The sequence below is a fragment of the Olea europaea genome, unplaced genomic scaffold (assembly GCF_002742605.1).
Source record: "Olea europaea var. sylvestris unplaced genomic scaffold, O_europaea_v1 scaffold753, whole genome shotgun sequence".
In the NCBI taxonomy this organism is placed as follows: domain Eukaryota; kingdom Viridiplantae; phylum Streptophyta; class Magnoliopsida; order Lamiales; family Oleaceae; genus Olea; species Olea europaea.
The window spans coordinates 297,750-300,950 of NW_019265938.1; the positions used below are offsets into that span (position 1 = coordinate 297,750).

The 3,201-nt window shown below is 37.1% G+C and overlaps 1 protein-coding gene across 1 annotated transcript; it reads left to right on the forward strand.

The window, feature by feature from the left end:
• Positions 1-31: 31 nt before the first annotated feature.
• LOC111391111 (glutamate dehydrogenase 1) lies at positions 32-3,197 on the forward strand (the record flags this gene model as incomplete). The annotated part of the gene is made up of 9 exons (XM_023016263.1): positions 32-720; positions 1,201-1,314; positions 1,577-1,798; positions 1,897-1,971; positions 2,156-2,272; positions 2,449-2,699; positions 2,787-2,862; positions 2,953-3,039; positions 3,131-3,197. Coding segments are annotated over exons 1-9 (1,117 nt in total), but the record flags the coding sequence as incomplete, so codon positions are not given.
• Positions 3,198-3,201: the final 4 nt, after the last annotated feature.

Here is a 3,201-nt window from a genome sequence, read left to right on the forward strand (position 1 = left end):
GGGGCCCCCCCCCCCCCCCCAACCCAAAAAAAGGGATTTTTGGACCGTTATTTCACTACTAATACGTTAGTTTTGCTTGAGTTTGCCTTGTGCTCTTAAATATCAAGTAAAAGTTTTGGCATCTGTAGGGAAAAGAAACTAATATCAAACTTAGTTTTAGATGAGATTTTCTAGCTAATTTTGCGTCAAGTAGCTTGGAAATCCTTCTTATGTGTCTGGATGAGAATGACCGCCTCACTGTGCATGAACTAAAAGCTTAAATTAACGTTGAATAGTCATGTGCATTGCATTTCCAAGAGAAATTGTGTTTGGCTAGAAAATATTCCTCCAAAGTTTAGAAAACATGTTATGCACAAGGTTGACATCCTACAAGGATGATGACACGACATGCAATTTTTTAAGGGTATATATTTATTTTATTGAACATACTTGTACTTCTTATCCAGTAAGGTCTTAACTGTATGATATAATCACTCTTATAAATATCTGTTGCATGTTTATCTCTTCAGAAAATCTGTATATCATCATTAAGGTCTTTGTACATATATTCCTCATTCTGTATCTGAAGTTTGAAATCTCATTTCCTTTGTGGAAGAAGCTTTTTGAAGAATCATGAACGCGTTAGCCGCAACAAACAGAAATTTTAAGCTGGCAGCTCGGCTTCTGGGGTTGGACTCAAAGCTTGAGAAGAGTCTGCTCATTCCATTTAGGGAAATCAAGGTTATCAACACTTTCATGATGTTGATTGATTAATTTCATAGGATTTAATTTTGTTTGAAGAACCAATCATTTTATTTTTGCTGTCTGATTTTTCTGTGTACTTAAATTTTGAATGTCGTATCTTACCAGTTTCTTTCCCCTCTGGCAGATGCCCAATAGTTTCTCTTATCATTAAATTTTTCGTCACGAGCCCATTTTTTACTTCCATACACACACTGGCCTTCGGTCTACAGTGCAAGATTTTGCACTTCAAAAGCAAGGATTCCCTTGATGGCCCCGGTTTTCAGTAGCATTACTCTTCCTTTTTGGTAGTAATTTACCACGGTGTTTGAAATACCTAGTCATTTTATCTTGATTCGAATATAACTATTTCACCCTTCACATTCCATAGATTTTCATTTTTGCCCTAGTTAGCATGCTTTTGTTTTCAAAATACTTTTGTTTAATTGTGTTCCTTGCCTGCTTCGGTCAACATCACAGGTTGAGTGTACCATACCAAAAGATGATGGCACCTTGGCATCTTTTGTGGGATTCAGGGTTCAGCATGACAATGCGAGAGGTCCAATGAAAGGAGGGATAAGATACCACCCAGAGGTTCGTTAAATTTTAATTGGCTGATCACTTTAAACTTGATTACCTAAGAATCGATTTAGTGATGCAATCATCCTGGTTCTGATCTTTGATTCAGTGGACCAATTGCTAAAGTAGATTCAGTTTTCACAAATCAAATTGATAAAATAAGCTCATCTAAGATGAAGACTATAATATTTCTTCCTAATCTATGTATTGTGTAATTAGATCCATTTTCCAGATTCCTTTTTCCCTCTATAATCAAAATTCTACATTGATAATGTAGGTAGACCCAGATGAGGTGAATGCTTTGGCACAACTAATGACATGGAAAACTGCAGTAGCTAACATACCATACGGTGGAGCCAAGGGAGGGATAGGATGTAATCCAGGGGATTTGAGCATCTCTGAGCTAGAAAGACTTACTAGAGTTTTCACCCAAAAGATACATGATCTGGTTGGAGTCCACACAGATGTTCCAGCACCTGATATGGGAACAAATCCACAGGTCCATGGAACATATATCTCAACCTTACCATTTAAGTATCAATTAACTCACTGATGTATCTGAATGTATTGTTAAATCTTTTCTGTGCGGCTGAACAGACAATGGCTTGGATCTTAGATGAATATTCGAAATTTCATGGATATTCACCTGCAGTAGTAACTGGAAAACCTATTGTAAGTATAGTAAAAGCTATCGAATGATACTTCAGTCAGGTTCATGATTTGTTTTTAAATTGTTTTTTAATGTAATTGGATGATACATTTGTTCTCTTTTAGTAGTGGAAAATGTTATTTCTCATCTTTCTGAAATTTCTCCATTTCTGTAGTAACTTGAAAGATCCAAGTTTCTTATTTTTAGGATCTTGGTGGTTCCCTTGGAAGAGATGCAGCTACAGGAAGAGGTGTGCTGTTTGCAACTGAAGCCCTGCTTAAAGAGTACGGGAAGACCATTGCTGGGAAACATGTTGTTGTGCAGGTATCAAAGTTAGACGATCCTTATAGGCTTACCTCATATTTTGATTAGGCTTATAGTTGAACTGAAATAAAACTTGATGAATCTTAATGCAATTATTTCTCATGGAGAAGTGGACCGGTTAGAAAAGGATATCAATTGTTTATTAAACCTCAGCTTTGACATTCTTTTTGTGTCAGGGATTCGGAAATGTTGGTTCTTGGGCTGCTCAACTTATAAGTGAGCAGGGGGGAAAGATTGTTGCAGTAAGTGATATTACAGGAGCTATAAAGAATAGTAGTGGTCTTGACATACCAAGCCTACTCAACCACGTCAAAGAAACCCATGGAGTAAAAGGATTCAGTGGTGGGGATCCTGTTGATCCTAATTCTATATTGGCTGAGGATTGCGACATTCTTATCCCAGCAGCTCTGGGAGGCGTGATCAACAGGTTTTTTTTACATGTCATCATAGTACTCCCGCATGTTGTGGTTGTAAATTTCCAATACAGTTAACGATGTTTCATATCTTATTGAAGGGAAAATGCAAAAGATATCAAAGCCAAATTTATTATTGAAGCAGCTAATCATCCAACTGATCCAGAGGCTGATGAGGTTAGCTAATGGTTAAACAAGTCTTAAATTATGCCACAGCATGAAATTAGAGGTGCTGGCAACATAATTATCTAGTATTTTCCTCCATAGATTTTGTCAAAGAAGGGAGTTGTCGTCCTTCCAGACATATATGCAAATTCAGGCGGTGTTACTGTTAGTTACTTTGAGTGGGTTCAGGTATATTTTCATCTTTCCAGCTTCCGCTTCATCTTTTTCTATGTAGTGTCATCTCCACTGATTTAACATTGCAATTGTGTTTGAATTGTAGAACATTCAAGGGTTCATGTGGGATGAGGATAAAGTGAATGCAGAGTTAAAGACGTACATGACGAAAGGCTT